This window comes from Bombyx mori, chromosome 8, assembly GCF_030269925.1.
Source record: "Bombyx mori chromosome 8, ASM3026992v2".
Classification (NCBI taxonomy): domain Eukaryota; kingdom Metazoa; phylum Arthropoda; class Insecta; order Lepidoptera; family Bombycidae; genus Bombyx; species Bombyx mori.
Window position 1 is genome coordinate 12,013,607 of NC_085114.1, and position 20,927 is coordinate 12,034,533.

Consider the following 20,927-nt stretch of genomic DNA (forward strand, 5'->3'; position numbering starts at 1 on the left):
GGCAAAGCTCTCCTCACTACGCAGAAACCCGCCGCCGCCGAGCAGGGGGTCGGGACCGGGGTCCCGTCCGTAACCCGGCCCCCTAAGGGCTTCGGGCTCCACCCGCTTTGTGCGGGGAGCAACCTAGGCGTGGGGCGGCGTGGTAGGTCGCGTTCCCCCGACCGCTCCGGGGGAAGGTGTAGCGCGGCGCTATCAATCGGGCTCTTGGCCCGTCGACCGAGGGAACCGGCGGTCATGTTGCTGGCGGCCGCCGGTCCGGCGTCTGGGGGACGGCGGGATGGATGTAATGTGCACTGCGTAAACCCTGTCCCGCCGTCTCAATAGCTCCGACTGGGTTCCCACCCGGTCCGGGGTAGGGCGCCGGCTGTGAGCGGCAGGAGTTTTTAGTGAGGTTCGACTCCCACATACCCCACCTGCTGTGCGGGTGGGGATCCGGCGATTTTCTCCTGTGGAAAAAAAAAAAAAAAAGTACATAAGGGCCGATATTTGTAATCATAAAATAAAACGATAAGTATTACATTGCTTAATTTAGCAAACAAATATTAATAATCAGTTAAATTAAAGTTATATTCAAAGACAAAGCTATTCTTTTATTGTTATTTGACGACAGCCTGGATGTTAGTGTTGCTTTAGGAGCTATTTTACATCGTCGTAAAACTATTCCATCAAGTACATTGCAGTTACACTAAACTAAAATAAGTGTATTATCTTATCAATTCACAACTGATTCTCGATTTGTTTATGTTACTATACTATGAACCTTTTTTAAATTTTATAAGTGGAAAATTAGACATCAATATTGATATATTTTTATTTATTTAGAGATGTTGAATTACTACAACAAAGTGCTTCGTCGAGTGAAGAGATTGAAGTGTACAAATCAGAAATAGCAAACCTTCGTAGCGAATTAGAACAATCTAGAGAAAAAGAGAATGAATTCCAAATCTTAAAAGCTTCCATGGAAGCTCTAGAGATTGAACATAAAACTGTTAAAACTGAACAAGAAGACAAAATCCTGACGATATCGAATGAACTCAAAGAATCTAAAGAAATTTTAGAAAAAGTAATGCAAGAAAAAATTGATAAAGATACTGAATTAATTAGAGTTAAAGAAGAATTGTTAGGATTGAGAGAAAAGAGTGGAGATGAGTATAAAAAGGTAGTTGAAGAAAAAGAGGAAGCTCTTAAAAAAATCATCGAACTATCAGAAACTCATGCAAAGGAAAAAGAGGTCTGTATATTTGATTACTTTGTTTCTATGTTTAAACGAGTTATTTTCTTTGTTTAGTAGGTCTGTTAAAAATGCTTTCAGCATGAAATGTTAAAATTGATGCTTAGTATTTCTTAATATTAATGCTATGTACAGTAATGCTGCTAGTCCAAGAGAACTAGTATATGTAAATAAATATAATAAATCATTGTAAGTATGGCTTTGACTAACCTAGTTCATCTAATAATCTCGCAAAATGCATGTTCTAATTTCATTTCATTTTATTGCGTTAGGAATTAATTTTTTCGAACGCTGAATTTGTTAATCAATTACAAATGGATTTGGATAAATTGAAACAAAATTTAGCGGATGTTGAATCGAATTATTCTTTAAAATTTGAAATCCTTAATGAAGAAATGGTGAAAAAGAATTCAGAGTTTGAAAAAATTCTCAACGAGAAAGATTGTGATTTAAAAGAAGCTCTACAAAAACTTGAAGCGATAGAGAATGATTATGAAACCGTTAAAAAAATTTACAAAGAACAAGAACAAGAGAAGCAGGAACAAATAAATAAATTGTCTTTGGAAATAGAGAATTGCAAAAGAAATAATGAAATCGTTCAAGAAGTAAATAATGAGAAATTAGAACTTGCTAATCGGATATCGGATTTAGAATGTTTAGGTGAAAAAAATAACAATAAAATTGGAGAATTAAACGAAATAATACAAGAACAAAAGGAGCTAGTAGAAAGGGAGAAACAGCAGAATGAATCACTGTCGATAAGAATCAAAGAACTTGAATCAGAAAGAGAGGAACACAGTAAGAATATTGATGAATTAAATGAACAACTAAAAGATGCCTTAAGTCGGTCAGAAAAATTGAAGTTCGATTATGAAGATCAATTGAAAAGTACTAATTACAATGTAACGTTATTAAATGATAAACTTCAGAACGTAACTGGTTGCAAAGACGATTTGATAGATAGCTTGAAAAGCATGATTACCGAAAAAGATAAACAGGTTATAAACTTAAATTGTGAAGTAACCAAACTAACAGAAAATGTCACCAGACTAACTGAAGAACTAACCGAAACTCATGCTGAATTGGAGATAGGCAAGAACGAATTCTTTACTTTAAGAGAAGAATTCGAAAATATCATGGATCGCAATGAAAAAGATTTGGCCTTAAAAGATCAAGAGCTTGCCAACCTCCGGGATGAGATCAACAAAATAACCAAAAAGACGGACAAACTTGAAAAAGAAAAAGTTGATTTACTTTCCGAATTGGATTTAGAGCGACAGGTTAGTTTCGTGTTTGTTAGAGCGTGTGGTTCTGAGTTAAAGTAAGTAATAAATAAGACTTTTTTTTGTTGTTAGACGTTTGAAAATAAAATAAAAGAACTTCATCTCGATAACCAAAGACTGCAAGCTGACTACGAAGCCATAGAGTCTGAAAAACAAAAGCTAAGCCATGAATTGACGTCACAGATTGAAAAGATCAATTCAGATTACGAAATGTTAATGAACACAAATACAAATGATAAGGTTGAATACACCGAACGTATTAGTGATTTACAATTATCAAATTCGTCAAAAGATGAAATCATTAATACATGCAAAGTTGACATTGAAAATTTGAAAGCGGAAATCGAAGAATTGAAACAAAATAATTTAAAAGAAAAGGACGATATCGAAGCGGTTCTGACTGAAAGAAATAAACAGAAACAGGTTAGGCATGTTTGGAGTGAAGTGTACTTGTGACGTCACGTGTATTCGCACCTCACACTGAATATCATTTACGTAGAGGTGGTGGATGCCATTAGTCTTAATTTCACATGATACAAAAACATATTTTTTTGTACAAAACTCCATTCATTAGGGAAAATGTTCTTGGCTTGATGTGATTTTGTTTTGTTTACTAATCTTCACTAATCAATTTGTGCATGTGTGTATTGGAAAGGTTTGTCCGGGGGTTTTGCTTGACGGAATTAAAAAAAAGATTAATTTTTCTTTGAGATTTTCGCGTTTTGTAGATTGAAGTGATACGGATAAAATTATTTAAGTAAACGATTAACTCGCAAGATATATTAATTATTATGTTTTTTTGTATGGCTGAGAGCTTGATATACTAGATTTAAACGTAGTTAATACAAAAGCTAGAAAAAGCAAAAGACTTAAAAAATTCACGGTCACGATTGCTACACGCACATTGCTTTCCGAAAATGTTAACTATCGGTAACAGAATAAAGTATATAATAGCTTGTTTTTTTTTACCTTATTAAAATTTACGTAGGTTATTGCACTAGTTTCTTGCATGCCACAATTGCGTTACCTTAATAGTGTATTCAGTGTTTTTTTTTCAAAAACCCGTTAGCATTTTTCCTTTTGGATTTGTTGCTTTAGCTATAATTCGTAGGTTAAACAACTAAGGAGTCTGCTTTTCGAAATAAAAAAATGCTTTTAAATATTCTCTGCTGTATCTGTGTTCGCATGACGTTAATAGCATGTTTTCTCTTTCTTCCTTCGCTGCGTTCCTACGGCTGCATGGATCTTGTCTACTTTCGGACGCCGGCTCGTCTCGTTACGTAATCTGCATGTGCGTAGTTGTCGGAGGCTAGAATAGAGCACGTCGAACACATGCGACTGAACGCAGAGTGTGAATTACAGGATTTGTTACAAAACAATTCCGTACTAGAAGCGGACGTGGCGGCTTTGAAGCGGCAACTCGACGAGGCGCAAAGGGAACTAGAGAAACGTTAGTATCATTTAAATTATAGTAGTGTTATATGTTGTTGATCGCGATTCTCCATTCTATCACGAGTGATAGATAAAGCTGTCTGTTTTCGGTAATAGGATCTTTGTTATATTTGAGTTCTTATTATCGAAGTTATTAGATTTCAAAAAAATGTCGATAGTGATCGACATTATTCATTTTAGTATTTTCTTCTGTTCTCGCGAGTCGTAGATATTATTATAATTAAAACTACTTTTTACGGCTTTAATTTCGTTTTCACACGCAAAACTTGTAAAGCATTTGGAAGCGTCGTTAATAATAAAATGACAACAATTAACGCGATATCAAAACTGTAAAAGTATTTTTTAATTGTACCATTCATATTTTCATAGCGTCTATGCGACCATCTTATAGTTAACATGTCTAAACATTATTGAAATCTGAAAATTAAACACTAGATTAAACTGTATAAAAGTAGCTTCAATCAATCATTTCCTGAAATCACTAAGAATTCTTTAACGTATCTAACAATTATTATGGTACAGGGTGGCCCATAAGTCCTTTGATATGAAAAAAAATTTATTAAAATAAAACTAATTACATTATGAATTAAATTTTTATTTACATAAAAAGCTTAAAAAACGGGAATTATTTTTTGAAAATAACATCTCCTAAATGTAATCCGTTGCGATCACGGCACTCTTGCAAACGACGTCTAATATTGTCGATGACTGCGCGGCACGTCACTGCTGAAATGCTTGTCATTTCTCTGCGGATGTTTTCTTTTAGGGCCTCAATTGACCGCGGGTTTGTGTCGTATACTTTAGCCTTAAGGTAGCCCCACAAAAAAAAATCCATCGGTGTCAGATCTGGACTACGTGAAGGCCAGGAAATGTCTCCTCTCTTAGAGATAACTTTGCCAGGAAAAAGTTGACGGATAACGGGCATAGCAGTGTTAGAGGTGTGAGAAGTGGCCCCATCCTGTTGAAACCACGTCCTGGCATTAAAGCCTGAAAAGTTTTGCAATTCTGGTATGAAAAACTCTTCGATCATAGCCACATATCGCTCCGACGTAACAGTAACTGCGCGCCCTCTGCCATCCTCAAAGAAGTAAGGCCCTAGGATACCATGGGCTGACATAGCGGCCCAAACAGTCACTTTCGGACTATGTAAGGGCTTCTGATGCTTATGTTTTGGATTGATGGGGCTCCAATAGCGGCAATTTTGTTTACTAACATGCCCGTTAAGATGGAAATGAGCCTCGTCAGAGAACATTATGTTATTGAAGGAAGTAAACCGATTCAACATTTCATTCGCATAATTTTGTCTTTGAATACCGTCAGTTTCCTTTAATTCTTGAACCAACTGAATTTTGTAAGGGTGCATATGTAAATCTTTCTTCAAAATCCGTTGTAACGATGTCCTGGATACGTTTAATGCTCTGGCGCGCTTACGAGTTGACTGTGTCGGATTTTCGCGAATAGACTGTGTCACTGTGTCTATGTTTTGTTCCGTACGTGACGTCCTTGGGCGACCCAACAGCGGTTTATCTAACGTCGAACCGGTCTTCTCGAACTTAGCAACCCAGTTCTTAATCGTTTGAAGAGTTGGAGTGTCGTCAAAGTTGTGTAAACCTTTGTGTTCTCGAAATTTACGCCGCGCAACGGTTGCCGAATTGTCGTTTTTATAAAACTCGCGCACACAAAACGCACGGTCCGCTCCGGTAAAACGCTCCATCGCGACTAAATTCCCAGAAACCGAAGTTACTCCCCCCGCTTCCCCTGCACCGCTCACGCGCGCCCTGTTCGTTTTATTCAAATTTTACTTTTCAAAGGACTTATGGGCCACCCTGTATTTTAATTATGCGATTTCTAAATTGCATACATCCATGATCTTAATTGAGTTCTTGCACAGACATGTTTACATGGGAACGTGTTACTGTATTTAATATCGGAGCGATCTTAGCGGACAGACTCTTAACCGACTTAATAATGTTAATTGTCTGTTTGAACAGAGCGTCTCGAAGCGGTGACGTGTGTCGGGGAGGCCGCTTTGGCGCTGACGAACGAAGCGTTAGCGGCCCTCGAGCGGTCCGACGCGCAGGAGTCGACCCTGCTCGCCTCGCAACTGGCCGTCGAAGCTTTCGAACAACTCGACAAATGTTCCGAGGTGGTGAAGTATTTTTTTCTCCTACCTACGCCGACAGTTCGGTTTTCCTCCCGCTGTACAGGGAAGAAAGTGTAACTTTTTCTCCCTGGGTACAAGTGCGCATGCGCGTTAGTGTCTACGTCTGCTCTCACGCACCTAAAATTCTCCGCCATTGTTATGCTCGGGTAATTTGCAATATCGTGTTTAGTGTAAAAGTGAAATAAACAAAAGGCAATAAAATTTAATAGTGAAGTATTAAACAAAGATGAGTTCATCAGACAGTTCTTATTCAATTAGTAGTAGTTTATTTAAAAATTAAAAAACAGTTAAATTGTTTTTTTTACACGCGGGAGGAAATGTCCAACTTTACTACCGTATAAAAAAAATTGTTAAGTGTCTATAGCTTTAATATTTATCTGTAGCTTGCATTTGATATATGTAGTTCTTAAAAATTCACTTTCATAAAAAAAAAACTTAACTAAAATTTTAGTTTTTATACATAGCAGGTTTTGGTTTGACAGCGACGATAATTTATTTTGAATATGGAATTATGAAGTATTTTAACTTGCAGTCCGTTTAAAAGTGTTCTTAGTGCAGGCTTTCAATGAAAATTAAATACAAACTTTATGCACAGATCAAGGGCAATGAGGAAGCTGTAATGAAATCCGCAATAAACGTGGCCCACAACACCGCGCAGCTCGTTGGCTACGTCACAGAGGCTTCCCATGTTTCCACCAGCTTGGAATTGACGGATAGTGAGTATACGTTATCAATATACTGAGTTATAGTGAGATCGTAGAACTTATATCTCGAGGTGGTTGGCGCATTTACGTTGTAGATGTCTATGGACTCCAGTAACCACTTAACACCAAGTGGGCTGTGAGCTCGTCCAACCATCTAAGCAATAAAAAAAAGCTACTTCAATTCTAAAGATACGATATACATATCTGTGACAAAGACACTTGCTGCGTTAGGAAATAAAATTCGGACCATATTATAGTAATCACAGTCGGAGGCAAAATATTTTATGATAATATAAATTAGTTTTAGTAATATTAATCTTACTGGTGGTAGGACCTCTTCTAAGACTACACGGGTAGGTAGCACCACCCTGGCTTCAATTTCAGCCGTCAAGCAGTAATGCGTTTCGGTCTGAAGGGTGGGGCAACCGTTGTAACTAAACTGAGACCTTAGAACTTATATCTCCAGGTGGGTTTGCGGCATTACGTTGTAGATGTATGGGCTTCGGGAACCACTTAACACCAAGTGGGCTGCGAGCTCGTCCACCCATTTAAGCAATAAAAAAAGTTTGTCGTTTGTTTGTATGACAGAACTACAGAACGAATGCCGCGCCATGCTGAGCTCGACGAGGGAGTGCCTGGAGGCGGTGCGGGGCGGGCGCGCGGCGGGCACGCGCTGCGGGGAGGCGCGCGCCCGCGTGCTCGGCGCCGCGCACGCCGCCGCCGCCGCACTGCGACCCGACGGCGCCGCGCGGACCGTCGACGACGAGCTCGACGACATGGACGCCGCCATAGAGCACGCCGCCTCGCAGATAGAGGTCAGTCGGCGTACTGCACTCTTGAGAGGCATACGTTTCTCACGTAATGTCTAACTTCAGTCATTACTCTAGGGTACACGTGTTTTTTTTTATTGCTCAGGTGGGTGGATGAGCGGTTACCGGAGCCCATAGACATCTACAACGCCACCACTTTGAGATGTAAGTTCTAAGGTCTCAGTGTAGTTACAACGGCTGCCCCGCGCTTCAAACCGAAACGCATTACTGCTTCACGGCAGAAATATGCATGATGGTGGTACCTACCCGCGCGGACTCACAAGAGGTCCTACCACCAGTGTACCTTGAACTGGTTCATCAATCTATGTAAGAGAAAAAAATGTTACGAAATATTCAGACAGAATAGAAGAGGATGTGATTTGTAAATGCAAATGGAGTACAAACTGAAAAAGTGAAAATCTGTTGCACTAAAAGCACTTCAAAACGTGATAATAATTGCTCTGAACTTGTCAATTATAGGAATAATTAAGTATTCCGAGTAAAAATAAAGTACACAGCAGCTACCTAAAGCTAAATAAATATTTTCAATTTAATTAATAAAAACAATTGACCCTTTCCCCCCACCCTTAGTGGTAGCTGTTATCTTAAGTTCGCTTTTATTATTTTCGTAAAGTAAAATCTTTTGACCTGTGTGTAGGTGCAACTTAATATAAGCACAAAAAAACTATGTTAATGAATTTGATGGTATATTAAAAACGTGTATATATTATTATATTAGTAGATTTATTTGAAAGTATCCTAATTGTATACCCTATGTACAGGAAATGTTAGCGGCCAGTAGAGCTGGCGACTCCGGGGTGAAGTTAGAAGTCAACGGTAAGATCCTGGACGCTTGCACCACCCTGATGGCCGCGGTGAAGGTTCTCGTCCAAGACGCCAGACAGCTGCAAAACGAACTCGGCGATCAGCACTCCCGGCAGAAGATGTACCGGAAGAACCCGCAGTGGTCCGAAGGATTGATATCCGCGGCGAAGGCCGTAGTCTTCGCTGCCAAGCTACTCGTGTAAGAATCTTAGACATTGTAGCAAATTTATATAATAATCATGACTAATTTTAATCACATTTTATTCCTGAAAACCCTTAAATTTTTCAACAACACTATATTATCTTACACTAGCTGACCCGGCAAACATTGTTTTGACATATTCTATAAGATTTCTGGGGAATTTCTAGTGTAGAAAAAAAATTAACTTATTGTAAGTGTGTAAGGATGTGGTAAATGAGTAAAAGAGGCATGTAGCGCTGTGAAAGATGAGGAAATATAAAAATAACAAAACCTCATTCAACCACATACCTAATACCAGATTATAATAAAAAAATGTCCAAAAAATCAAAAAATTAATGTTAGGGGTGGACAAACCTTATTACTTAGGGGTATGAAAAATAGATAAAAAGGAATCCGTCTGACGGGGGACACATCAAAGGAAAAACAAAATTGATATTTTTATTTAATTGCCAGAATTTTCATATTTATCCACCTTTTAAACCTCTGGACTTCCACGAATAATATAGATAGATAATAAGTGTCATCGATTATTAAGCAAACGACGGACCATCCCAAGCGATGTCTGATTTCGCTTCTCTTTGTGAGTTCTCACTGGCACTACGTTCAAGTTGTTCCACAACAGATCGTCAGCGGACGAGGCGGTGGGCGGCAGCGGGCGCATGGAGGGCGTGTCGGCGGCGGCGCACGAGGTGGCGGGCAGCACCGCGCAGCTCGTGGCGGCCTCCCGCGCGCGCGCCCCCCCGCAGACCCCCGCCCTCACCCGCCTCACGCAGGCGTCGCGCGGGGTCGCCGCCGCCACCGGCGCGCTGGTGGGCGCCGTGCGGGCCGCCTCCGCGCGACTCAACGAACAGGGTAAGCGATAGACATGTGTAAGTAATGCGAGTGATATTACTCCGGTAATATTACTCTACGATGTAATGCAACATCACACATTACGCGAAGGAAACAAACATCACACTATCACCCACAGAACACTATTACTTCTAGCGAAGCTATCACCCAACATGTTTCTTTCTTTGTCGTGTAATGTTGCTGTTGCTTGATACACGAACGGAACCGAGCGAGCGAGACAGACCGATCTACGCAAAATAAATGAGCAAGCGACACGGAATTATTCCTAGTGATTTTGAACCGTATGCCCTGGCCGCTAGGTACATTTTTATACCTATGGTACGTCTGAATTTTAATATAGGTATTTGTGTTTATATTTTTCATGCGGCCAGCCGGTAGCTCCCCGCAAGTAGTTACTTAATTTTTTATTCGCAACTTTTGTAAAATCGCTAGTCGCTCGTAATTGTTTAGTAATATTTCATATAAATTTTTGTGTTTGAATTACTTAAGCACTTGTTTGAAGATAGTTTTATTATTTGTTTTAATGCGTGTTTAATAAGTGAAAGAAAGAATGGCGTCTAAATGAAAGTACTGTCCTCTTTGGATGCATTTTGAGGAGACCGCGCCGAAACAATGCGTCTACTGCTCTCGTATATTAACATTATCGTCGAGCTCAATTTGCAGTCTAAGTCGCCATATGAAATCCGTTCATCCCACAATAAATTATATTAAGTAAAAAATAAAATTATTATATTATTAAATAAGTCAATCTCTGTCAAGTAATATAACAGTGTATTATAATACAAAGTATGAACACATCACTTAAGTAATGATTCGGGTGTATAGATACAATGTATTCATCACAGTATCTATTGAACGCACCGAGTAATGTTAAGAGTGATGTGTAATGTTTTCGAGTAATATCACCTGTCTGTAAAAGTGATGTCATATCACATTACATTGAGAAGTGATGTTTTGCGCAAGTCTAGTAAGCGACTTTTTTTGTTTTCCTACCTATTCTAGTAACCTCGAGGGGGGGTTATTCTAGATTCACCGAACTAGTAAGTTTGGAGGCTTAAACGACGGAGGGAAGATTTCCACCGAGCGGGTGATATTTGACGGTCCGAATGTTGTTGTTCGGATCTTGTATATATGCAAGCTTATCTTGAAAATGTAAGCGAGATTCAGGCATCTGTCAATTATCTTGCGTTGTATGATGGCTACCCGCCACAGTAGGTGAGTTCACAAGGCTCAAACCGGGAGTGTTGCTAACACTGGCCCTAGCAAGAGCAGTGCTTCGCAGAATCTACCACGGGATCGGAAACGCGACCCACTGAGAAGATCCAGCGAGAAACTCAGTGGGCTGTGTCTATGGGTTAATTTACTCGACGAGCCCTTCGTCGCAAGCGACGGGTTCGACGAGGACGGTGGCCGGGGTAAGCGACCACTGTGACACTCCTACTTAGGATGCGTTCCACTAAGCGTTCACAACAAGAGGTTAGGTTATAATCTGTAAATCTTGAAAATAGACTTAACTAATTATTGTTTAACCGATATATGTATATTGAAAAAAATTATAATAATTTTTTTTTATTTAATATTAGTGATGTGATTGCGGGCGCTTAGTGGAACGCACCCTTATATACGCGACCTACTCAACGAACATAGCTTCTGTTTATTACAATATAGATTTTTTTTAAAAATACAAAAAGTTTCCTACTAATATTTCTCTCATATGAGTATTGTTACCATCGAAACAGAAGCTCTAGACACGTCGGCACTAACGCTGACGGCGACGCGTATCCTGGAGATGGAGAGCAAGGTGCGGTCGCTGGAGCTGGAGAGCGCGCTGGACGCGGAGCGGGCTCGCCTCGCCGCGCTGCGGAAGCGACACTACCTGCTCGCGCAACAAGAAGAGGTAACTGTACCTATATATGTTCATACGTGAAGCAAAAACTTTGGACCCCTTTTTGCGTTTCGATTTGAAGGGTGAGGCAGCCGTTGTAACTATACTTGAGACCTTAGAACTTATATCTCAAGGTGGGTGGCGCATTTACGTCGTGGATGTCTATGGGCTCCAGCAACCACTTAACACCAAGTGGGCTGTGAGCTCGTCCACCCATATAAGCAATAAATACAAATAAAAAGATTACACAGACGGAGGAGTATGAAATTTCCCTCACCTATACTAAATATAGAGGAGTGCAGAATGTTAATTTTTTTTTAATTATGCTTAAAAATACATTAAATCAGTATAAAAAAACATTACCTCTACCATGTATTTGACACAGACATTCATGCATGCATTTGTTATCAAATTTTTCTTATTGCTTAAAATCTGTGGTTAAATTGAGAATAGATTAAATAAATACTGTTTTTCTTTATTAATATTTGACTAAAGTGTAGTCTTGGCGATCTCTGTGATTAAAGAAGTATAATAATCTTTAACAATGGTATGTAATAGTGTACAAACTTATGATTTCAATTAATTATAGTCGAATTTTGACTACCAGGGGACGACTAGTATATTACCTAATTCGCCATCATTAAGAAAAAATTTAATAACGAATTTATTGAAGCGTTCCTTACGTTGTTGGTAAATGCCTAAAATCTTTTCAAAGTGCCAACAATCGCACGAAATATCATCACGAAAAGAGTAAATGATACACGAAATACGATTGTTTGTCGAAAACATTTAGCGCCATCTACTGTACGTTGATCGTACTAAAAAAATGTTTTGAAGTTTTAACGGAATGGAACAAACGCCGCTTATCTTAGCCGAAAGCCGGAGCTGATCGTTAGTCAAATGTTAATGTTAATAATGTTATTAATTACACGGTATAATGATGCTTAGCTTGACGTGATTTATTCGTATTGCTAGAATGTATTTATTAGATTTTTAAATCAAAAAAATTATAGTAGTAGTTAGAATGGAATTTTTGTTCAGTTTAATTAAGATATACTGCAACGTAATGTCTACATTGTGTTATCACAAATTCGGTTGCCTGTTCGAAATCTTGACAATACTGATTTTCAAGCACCTACGAACATTAATATTATAGTTTTCTATAAAAAATATTTAACAATAGATTAACATAGATATAAAATTTGATATATGTGAAGCGTAATACTGAAGTCCAACATACATATCCAATTTTTTTATTATTTTTTTATTTCCTACATGTGTGGACGAGCTCACAGCCCACCTGGTGTTAAGTGGTTACTGGAACCCATAGACATCTACAACGTAAATGCGCCACACACCTTGAGATATAAGTTCTAAGGTCTCAGTGTAGTTACAATGGCTGCCCCACCCTTCAAACCGAAACGCATTACTGCTTCACGGCAGAAATAGGCGAGCCGGTGGTACATACCCGTGTGGACTCACAAGAGGTCCTGCCACCAGTAACTTTAGAAAGCTTCTAACCTTAAATTAATATTTGTTATATTCTTTCAGAATGGAAGCATAACCAACGGGAAGGAGTGATTTCATTAGGAATATATTTTGAGGAAACACCAATTATGCAAAAACAATATCGATACAGACTGAAATATTTTATAAAACATTTTTGTATGAAGCCACAAAATTGACATCAAATTGAATATGAATTAAAATTGATCCAAGTAACAAAACTTTTAGTAATTTTTTATAGACGATTGTATGTCATTGTAATCGACAATATTTTAGTATCTAGAGAGAGTTTTTATTTTATACTAATTTAATCTTTTGTATAGTCTATGTATATGTTCTACAAATATTAGGATATTGAAGAATTTTGGAAAGTGTTGTTAAGAATAACAAATATCTGACAATTTCGCAGCAAAAATAGGCAGATAATAGCCAGCTTTTCGTTCAATTGTAGAGGTTGCCAGAAAAAAAATACTACTTTTAAAATGTAATTTCCCGATTAATTACTTTATACTATTTTTTTGTTTTTTAAATTTTTTATTTTTTTATTGCCCTTGTAGGCAGACGAGCATACGGCCCACCTGATGGTGAGTGGTTACCGTTGCCCATGGACTTCAGCAATGCCAGGGGCAGAGCCAAGCCGCTGCCTACCGCAATTGTGTGTCACTTAAACTCTTAGTACTAAATACTAAACACAGTTTCGAAAATTTGTAGACATCCCTATTGGCAAAACGGTTTCACGCAACATTAGTAACAAATTTGTTAATCAGGGATAAGGAGAAGGAAAATAATGTATTCCATGTTATGGTATTTTGTAAGGTAGCTACAACGAAAATGGTCTACATTTGTAATAATGTAGGAATAAAATCGTTTAGTAACATAGAACTTGGCCGCAGTTGTAATGAACATAGCAGGTGGCGGCATTTACGTTGTAGATGTCTATGGGCTCCGGTAACCACTTAACGCCGGGTGGGCTGTGAGATCGTCCACCCATCTAGGGCTATAAAAAAAACACGGTGTGAAATATTCGTTTCCAAAGTCGAAAAATTCAGAAACTTTACCTCAAGCGGAACTCGACATTTTGCTTATATAAAAAAAAAAGTTTAGTTAGTTCCAGTCGTAAAGCTAAAAAATGAAGCTTAAGGCGCCTTCCATAATTAAGTATAGATTTCCACGTCAGGATTTTAATTGCAAAAATTGAAATAAATTTGAGAATTATTTTTTTCAGCTCTCTCTGTGTCTCTATTTTTGGGAATAGTTCTTTACACCCTGTATATAAAAGAAAATAGTAATTCCTGGAAACATTAAGATGTTTTTTTTTTTCTATATATTTAGTTATGTTGTTTAATCATGATAACCATGATGTTTAATCTGAAATCAAATTTTACTATAAAATAAGCATTTCACTGGATTGTTAAGCCTCCTCTGAATATGATTCCCACGATATTGAGCTTTAAGCGAATGAGACTAAGATTAAAAAAATATATATTAAAAAAGTTAAGTTTTTATGTATTTTTATGTATCTAATATAAAAAAAAAAAAACTATTTCGTAATCTAATAAATGTGTATCATAAATCAACGAATAGTAAACTACACAGTGTATTAATTTCTATTTTTACTGATTTTATGCAAAAAAACAATAAAAATTACCATAATCAATGGAAGTTTCAAACTTAATATTATTACTTTCTATTGGATGCAGTAAATATAGTTCAACCGAAATTGTGCGTTTTATTTCAAAGTTTAATTAAATCCAAAAGCTTTTTCGTTTATCTCATAACTGACAATATACACGCGGTGCTCTATCTCGGAACGCTTGTAAAAAACACTGATAACTCGACCTGCCAACTGAATCGCGTAGGGTGAAAACTAAACACGACAAAGATTAGCACGGTGTGCGTGATAACTTGATAAGTTATGAAAAAATGTGTGTTTTACTTATAAATTTTACATAAAAATTATACATTACATATACACATTTTATATTTAAAAAAAATTACAACTGAACAACAGTAATATAGTTGTTAGAAATAGAAAATTAATAAACCAACCACACGGTCGCGGGGAGTGATTATCGTTGCTCTAGACCAGTCTTTCTCAAAGTGGGCGATAGCGCCCCCCTGGGGGCGTTTGAAACCTAGAGGGGGGCGTTAAGGGGCCCAGGAAAAAATGGGGGGCGTTGATGTGGGTTAGGGGGGCGCTGTATAATTTGTAATTTCATTTACTTTATAGTATTTTAAATTTCACTAAAATTAAAACTCATCTACTACACAATAACGAATAATTCGTTTATATTTCTACCCTGTATGATGTTATAAAAACTTAAAATAATTAACATAGAATTCGTAGGATAGCCCAGACACCGTACGCAATCAAGTTGTAACATGCGGAACATGATCGATGATAGTTAAAAAATTAGAGTAATTGTACCTTAATTACATTGCACTAGAAATTATTTTAAACATTGGAAAAAAAACTACCATACAGAGTTTTAAAATATTACGTAAACTAACACAAATTGGGGTTTTCTTTACTTTCTTTCTTGTTTTTAACATAAGGGCATTTTACAGCCTTTTTCTAGCATTTTATAAGAAATTACTGATCTAAGAATCATAATTTTTATATAAAATGGAAATGCGTATATAATTATTGTTAAAAAACTTGTCTTAGATTATTATTTTTTACAATTTACCCATTACCGTCCAATGTCAAATAGTATATTAAGCCTAAACAGCTCACTTATTGTAAACATGGTTTACTATTTTATTTCTATATAATATTACGGTTTTACATAACAATAAAACCGATATTATGTGCCGAGAAGGAAAACATACAGCATTGTATTATGAAGAAGCAGTGTGTACTTAGCTTAAATTCCTTGTCTATGTCCAACCATAGACAGTCAATTTAGTTCCATCTTTAGCCGCTAGGTGCTGCCAGCAAGTATAAAGGAAGCGCAGCCATCTTTGATCTTCATAGTCTTCACCAGGAAGAACTTCCTGCAATGCTGTATGTTTTCCTTCTCGGCACATAATATCGGTTTTATTATGTAAAACCGTAATATTGATGTGCCTTTGGAAAACATACAGCATTGTATTATGAAGACGTGTTTGTTATCTGCTGGTGAAATTATTAAGCACAACGCTATGATGAAATAGGTAAGCTATAATAAAATTATGAAGCGCAATGATAATGTTCATAATTTATATAATTATTAAATAGAAAAAACACAGCTGTTAACTTTCATGTTAATTCAATAATTAAAAAATATTTATAAGTTTGTAATAAACATTTTATCTTGTATATACAAGAAAATGTATAAATTGTATAAATGATGTATATACAACATGAGTAAATAATGAGTAAATGTTTTGAAAAAAAGAATCGTGAGGATCTTTAGGAAGCTCTATTATTCGGCAATAATTATTGTAAACGTTTGGATGATTTGCAATTGCCTCTAGAAAGTATTTCGTCCATTGGTTCATTATCAATCCATCTCAGAGGCTACTGCTGATCTACAACTTCTTAAGAGATGGGTTGATGCCACTACCTCGTAAGGTTGAACGAAGACCAGTTTCCACTGACAGTACGGTATGCCGCTTTTGTGACAACACACATAGTTAGAAAAAAGTCCTTACGAATCTTACTGGGCATGTCTTTAGTTTCATGTTTAGAAAGCACTTATGCAGATTATTGACGAAAATGGATTTCAATTTTAGACCCAAAGACTGGTATCAGAAAGATGTTTTTCTCTGTTATCAAAGAAACTGTCTTTAGAAATGTTGAGCAAAGTAAGGTTATTAACTCTGCGTCCAGTAGCCAGCAACATGGTTGTTGGTGTCCTTCAAGCTACCTTGAGGCGTGATCTGGTGGCTGAGTTTGAAGAAAACCAATTTAGAACTATTCTCGGATCTCATGTGAATGGGACTATACTTAGTAAAGTTGTAATAAGTAGTTCAATTATGTTTAGTTATTCCGATGGCTTTTTTAGAATAGCAATTTTTATTAGAGAGCTTGAGAATGTTTGCTGTCCTACATGTATGTTGTCCACAGAAAGTCGACAGCGCTGCTTTATGCAGAAGGATTGTTTTACAGGCAAAATTTTCTTTATGAAAAAGAAGAGAAAAAAGAGAAAAAAAAGAAAACAGAATTTGGCAACATCTGCAGACTTAGAATCAATTTTAAAACTGTAGCACCATATGCACCATCTTCTAGTTGCTGGTAAGTATGCTGGCAAAGTGGATTGACACCAGCTTATTTTCAATAAATCTTCTCCTGTGTAGACCAGTCTATTATTTGTACAACCCGCCCCGTTTCTAAGCTTTCAGGGTTAATGTTTACCCTGTGGAGGAGGCAGGTTTTGGATTTCGTGCGAGTTATCTAGCGTTCGGGATCTGAGGGCTTGGAAACCCAAATGCTTTCGCTCAGTCTGGAAACACTACCAGGTAGGTTCCCTAGACACTGTTGAAGTGAGTCAGTACTCTGGGGAAAAGGTTGAGAGGAGGAATTCTCCATGCTAGTTGCATCCTCTACGGTCTGCTGAAGGTATCCAATCTTGGTCGGCGAATGGGTTTATATCCGGATGACCCCACTTTCGAAAAACTTTTGTGGTCACTTGTGGTAAAAAGTGCCATTTCACAGGTTGATTTCCTCGTGATAGCCTATCGGCTACGATGTTGTATCTCCCCGAGAGATTATAAGCTGACAGTTATCTTGAACTTATCGCTTAGTTTAAAAATCGAAAGGTCAACCGCTAGTGAAATACTTTCAGATTCATTTTGATTGTCACTACCATTGCAAATAGCTCTTTTGTGGTTGAGCCGTTTCAGTTGTTGAACTGACCATAGACAGGACGTTAATATTTTGTCTAATTGTAACCCCTACCCATATCCGAAGCTTCCGTTGCCAGGAAATGGTTGGTTTTGTGTCTCGGCAATGTTTGACATGTGGCTCCGCGTCAGCACTGCATTTGTAACCCGTACACATGTCCGAAGCTTCCGTTGCCAGGAAATGGTTGGTTTTGTGTATCGGCAATGTCTGACATGTGGCTCCGAGAAGATCAAAGATGGCTGCGCTTCCTTTATACTTGCTGGCAGCACCTAGCGGCTAAAGATGGAACTAAATTGACTGTCTATGGTTGGACATAGACAAGGAATTTAAGCTAAGTACACACTGCTTCTTCATAATACAATGCTGTATGTTTTCCAAAGGCACATCAATAATAGGTTGGGGAAAAAGTTTCTTCGCATTTTTTAAGAAAATTCACAACATTTTTTAATATAGTTTATTTACATTTAACTAAAGTATGTCGGTACCATTTTGTTCCATAACTTTTTGCCATCTTGTAGGTAGGGACACGATCCCATTGCTATAGAAATTTTAGGGCTTCTGATCAAAATACCGCGACAATTGGTTTTGGCAGTCCTCTTGTGATGTTAACCTGACACTGCCTAAAGAATTCTGAAGAGACCGAAACAGGTAGAAATCTGAAGGTGCAAGGTCAGGACTATACGGCGGATGCATTAACACCTCCCAGCCAAGCTGCCTTAATTTTTGCTGAGTGGCTAAAGATGTGTGAGGTCTAGCGTTATCGTGATGAAAAACCACACACCTTATGTTGATTAACTCCGGCCGCTTTCTCTCAACTTCTTGCTTTAATCTCATCAGTTGTTCGCAGTAGAGTTCAGAATCGATGGTCCTGCCTGGTGGTAACAACTCATAATGTATAATGCCCTTCCAATCCCACCACACACACAGCATCACCTTGTTGCGAGTTAACCCGGGTTTCACCAGAGTCTGTGAAGCCTGACCGGCCTTTGACCACAACCTTTCTCGTACGTTTTTGTCGTACGTGATCCACTTTTCATCACCAGTTATCAGCTTCTTCACAAATGGTTCGGTTTCATTAGGTCGTAATAAAGAATCACAAATGAGTACACGGTTCCTTAGGTTTCTTTCAGTGAGCTTTTTTGTGTACCCAGTTTTTTTCAAATGCGCCATAACTATTTTGTGGTCGATTCCCAGTTCTTCAGTTACGTCGTAACTACTGATAGGCCGATCTTGCCCCACTTTTTCAAAAATGGCATCGATTTTATCCGTAATAGGGCGACCAGAGCGACGTGCATTTTTGACAAATATATTAAGTGTATAATCTATGTTTTTGACATCAAAATTTCCGAATTGAAAACGCTTAAACCAAATCTCTCACAGACACTGCACTAGGTCCATAAACATCGCAATTTTTTTTCACGACTTGCGTTGCTTTTTTACCTTTTTTGTGGTAAAATTTTAAAATGTATCGAATATCTTCATAAGATTCACTCATCTTGAAAGTACGAAAAATAAATAAAAATCACATATCTTCCTAATTTTAATTTGGAATTAACTTCTTTCGAATTTAAACTTTTAATTATACCAAAACCAGCCAGATACAAATAGTATAGCCAAAGAGATTTTATTACAAGTTCATACATTTTTAAGCTATTGCATAGCTTTTATCGCGGGCCATGAGCGCGGCGACCGAATCATGAAATTCCGTAACGGAAAAAACCTAACATCCCTCACTCCACCTACCATGTAGCTCGCGTTCAACACATTCACACGTTGCGCTTGTGTAGTGTTTGTGAATAAGCGCGTGGCGTGACGTCACACTGCATGCGCATCATGAAAACTCTGCCCATCACTTTCTCGCGCGATCTAGCTTATGAGTGTGAATTTTTATTTAATATACCGTGGTTTTGTTTTATTATTGATTTAATATTAAATTATCATTGTCTAATTATAATGTCATAAGTTGATAAAAATGCCATGCAATAGCTTTACCGCCGCAGTTCCCGAGTGCCACACTTTTTTTTTGTCAAGAGGAAATCGCCGGACTTCCGCCCTTCACTGGGGGTGGAGGGCGGGGCATGTCGGAGTCGAACCGACTAAAACCTCCTGTCGCTCAACAACCAGCATCCAAACCTCGCATGAGACAGAGCTAATGAAAAGGCAAAGGGGGGAAAGTGAAACGTTTAGTGCGGAGCACATCTCTCCCATCGCCCTCCCCCTCGGGACACCAAACTGGCAGTCGTCGGCGCCACGACCACCAGCCCTCTCGGTCGGCAGGCTGTTCGAAGCCCGCCTAGATGGCGCCGGTTAGAATGGGCTATCCTACGGAACACCCCGCTGGGTCAGAACCAGCGTGAGTTGAGGATAGCCGGCCTTCCATCACCCGGATGCTCATGCGTAAAGCGTGTGCAGAGCAGCTTGCACGTCGTCTTCTTAGGCCCCCTACGCCGGTCCCCAGGCCGACATGTGAAGGAGACCCGAAACACTTAGAGGGCCAGGGCTTGGGCGAGATCCGCCTCCCTGGACCCCGCTCGACGGCGGCGGGCCTGTGCATCTCTCACGCGCTCCGCCGCCTCCTTTTGCGAGATGGTGCACTCGCAGAAGGCGAGCATCGCCTTCCACGACTCTTCGTCACCGAGCATCGATGCCAGCACGCTCGGCAACGATAAGTCGTTTCCTATTTTTGCGACGAGGACACGGCGCCACCCCTCCCATGCGGGGCAGGCGACGAGCGTATGCTCTGCCGTGTCCAAGTCGCAACCACAATGGTGGCACTCTGCCGTCGGCTCGGCTCCAATCCGGTGCAGGAACTCACCGAAGCAACCATGCCCAGTGAGTACCTGCGTGAGCCGGAAAGTGAGGCGTCCTTTGTCACGATTCACCCAATTCACAAGAACCGGGTGAATCGCCTCGATGGTCCTACGGCCAGCCGCATGGACCATGACTCCAGCACGGACCGCCGAGATTGGGCCCTCCGCACTCTGATCACAATGGGGCTGAACGCGCCACGCCCCGGGCACGAAGGTTAGCCCGCCACTGATAGTCAGCGGCAAGCGCCTCCGCCTCCAGGACCCAAGGCGGCGTCCCAGCCAGTACACACGCCGCCTCGAAAGAGATGGTGCGATAACCACGGATGATCCTGACCGCGATGGTGCGCTGCGGCCGTTGCAGTTACTACGCTACCTT

General features: G+C 39.1%; 1 protein-coding gene and 1 long non-coding RNA gene across 10 annotated transcripts in view; both read left to right on the forward strand.

The window, feature by feature from the left end:
• LOC101741177 (huntingtin-interacting protein 1) overlaps window positions 1–14,633 on the forward strand; it is a 46,313-nt gene extending 31,680 nt beyond the window's left edge. For 6 of the 9 annotated variants that reach the window (XM_012695512.4, XM_038012402.2, XM_038012407.2 and 3 more), the window contains 11 exons: window positions 823–1,231; window positions 1,504–2,511; window positions 2,587–2,937; window positions 3,814–3,964; window positions 5,958–6,112; window positions 6,726–6,846; window positions 7,423–7,649; window positions 8,426–8,667; window positions 9,293–9,522; window positions 11,262–11,419; window positions 12,959–14,633. In XM_012695512.4, the coding sequence (XP_012550966.2) occupies window positions 823–1,231; window positions 1,504–2,511; window positions 2,587–2,937; window positions 3,814–3,964; window positions 5,958–6,112; window positions 6,726–6,846; window positions 7,423–7,649; window positions 8,426–8,667; window positions 9,293–9,522; window positions 11,262–11,419; window positions 12,959–12,988 (3,082 nt within the window). In that variant the 3' untranslated portion in view covers window positions 12,989–14,633. The remainder of the gene's footprint in view (window positions 1–822; window positions 1,232–1,503; window positions 2,512–2,586; window positions 2,938–3,813; window positions 3,965–5,957; window positions 6,113–6,725; window positions 6,847–7,422; window positions 7,650–8,425; window positions 8,668–9,292; window positions 9,523–11,261; window positions 11,420–12,958) is intronic. The other 3 variants (XM_038012406.2, XM_038012408.2, XM_038012409.2) reach the window with 3 other exon arrangements.
• Window positions 14,634–15,688: 1,055 nt separating this feature from the next.
• LOC119628803 (uncharacterized) lies at window positions 15,689–17,193 on the forward strand. Its single transcript, XR_005244960.2, has 2 exons — window positions 15,689–16,069; window positions 16,965–17,193. It is a non-coding gene; the product is annotated as an uncharacterized LOC119628803 (long non-coding RNA).
• Window positions 17,194–20,927: the final 3,734 nt, after the last annotated feature.